General features: G+C 24.3%; 1 protein-coding gene across 1 annotated transcript in view; it reads left to right on the forward strand.

Annotated features, from left to right (window-relative positions):
* Window positions 1-354: 354 nt before the first annotated feature.
* The window catches only part of LOC105626612 (phosphate-regulating neutral endopeptidase), a 32757-nt gene continuing 31087 nt past the window's right edge, over window positions 355-2024 (forward strand). Inside the window, exons 1-3 of the mRNA XM_012207905.1 lie at window positions 355-370; window positions 1788-1857; window positions 1991-2020. Of these exons, the coding sequence (XP_012063295.1) occupies window positions 355-370; window positions 1788-1857; window positions 1991-2020 (116 nt within the window). The remainder of the gene's footprint in view (window positions 371-1787; window positions 1858-1990; window positions 2021-2024) is intronic.

Here is a 2024-nt window from a genome sequence, read left to right on the forward strand (position 1 = left end):
CTTAGAATGTATAATGCAGAAGAAATTATTATTTAATTTTTTTATTCCCAGTGGAGATTCTTGCTTCATCGATACAAGCATAAATTATTGTATTTGATGATATCGGAAGGGTTGAAGTCCTACCAACAATGATGCTGAGAAAATACCGGGTGTCAGTCATTTTTCACAGGGGCGTTACACGTGGGTGTTATCGCGAATGATCGGAAGGGAAAATTGACGTTTGGTCGCCGTTGTTATTGGTTTTACGACATACGACAAGAACCACTGAGAAAATGTAAACGTATGGACATTGTCTGTCTGACTCGACTCGGTATTCAGTGTCGTCAGTTCGATCCGGTCAGTGGGCCATTCAGCATGAACAACGAGCGCAGTAAGTTATATTTTTATACACTAGCTTGTCTACCTGACTTTTCTTTTCCGGTGCCATATGTACGTACATAACCCGGTAATGTTCCCATAGCCGATGATATTTTGAAATTGAAGTCAAGAAAAGTTTTTACATTACGTGCCTGTTATTCTTGCTTTTGCGACTGCGGATATAATACTAACAGACGTAATAATAATGGAAAAATAATGTAATAATATAAACTTAACCTAAAATTAATTTAAAATTACAAATTAATTTTTTAATAATAATGTTTCTTTTTTTCAATTGTATTCTTTTATATCTTCCATATTCAGAAATAAAACAAATATTTAATAAAATAAATCTAACAGAAAAAGAGAAAAAAAGCACAATTGAAAAAAAAGCACAGTTGAAAATTGTATAAAATAGTAATACATAAATCCTATTTTGTTACTAAAATTTATATTTATATTTATTTAATTAGCATAATTATTTTAAATACAATTTTATTATTGTTTTTGTTATTAATAATAAAAACATTATTTGTTTAAAATGCATAAATTAATATTATTGCACAAAAAATTTTATTATGTTTTGTAATATTAAAAATTATGTAGAAAAAGTTATATGTATACATTTATATAAAAAGATTTCGTTTATTTGAAATATTTCTTTGATTAATTAAAAAAAAACAAAAAATTAATAATCAATTTTGATTTATCCGAAGAAAAACTTTTATTTTACTTTTAATTGTTTTTTTTTTAATTTATTGAACACTAAGATGATCCTATTTTGATATGCGATAACAAAACTAGGCTATATAAAGATAGAAATCTACTGTTAACAAACGTAAATCGCTCAATAGTTTTGACATAAAACAAAATATTAATTTTTTCAATACTTTATTTTATAGTTTTTTGTAATAAAAAAAAGTGTATTGTATAAAGAAAAAAGTGTATTGTGATAAAGATAATTCCTATTTAAAAAAATTTTTTTTGATAATAGTTATTATTTAAATTTAATAAATTACTTTTCTAAAAAAAAGGTAAAGTTAAAATAAACTGAAAATTATGTAAACTAAATATATGTACATATAATTTAGTTATTTATTTATAAAAAATTTACTTATTTTTTAAATATGATATTAATTTCTTCATTACTTAAAAATTATAATAATATTACAAATGTTATCTAGAAAATAATGTTGGTATATACATTATAAACAAAGACTTACTTTTTAAAGTAAATAAAATAAATTTGGACTTTTGATATTAAAAATAATAACAATATATATATATACATATAAATAATAATAACAATGAGAGTACTTATTCTTTTAAACATGCAGGTTAAATTACGTAATAATTGCTGCTTTTTAAAATGATATCGTAGTTTGTTTCACTGATGATTGTTATTGTTTTCATATTTTTTCTTTTTTCAGAGAATGAAGATTCCGTTTATTCAGTCGGAAGCCAGAATCATCTGGTGCCGATAAGATCCAGGAAAACCTTGTTAGTAAGAAAGCGAGATTGATAGTTTTCTCTGGATAATAATTCATTAAATTGCTATATTAAATTGAGAACATTTGTCCGCTGCAAGTAGATCAATCAGAGTCTCTGCTAATTAGATATATTATGTTTATAGCTTCAAGAAGAAAAGTCAGATTTCCAATTTGTCG

Source organism: Atta cephalotes (genome assembly GCF_000143395.1).
Source record: "Atta cephalotes unplaced genomic scaffold scaffold00005, whole genome shotgun sequence".
Lineage (NCBI taxonomy): Eukaryota > Metazoa > Arthropoda > Insecta > Hymenoptera > Formicidae > Atta > Atta cephalotes.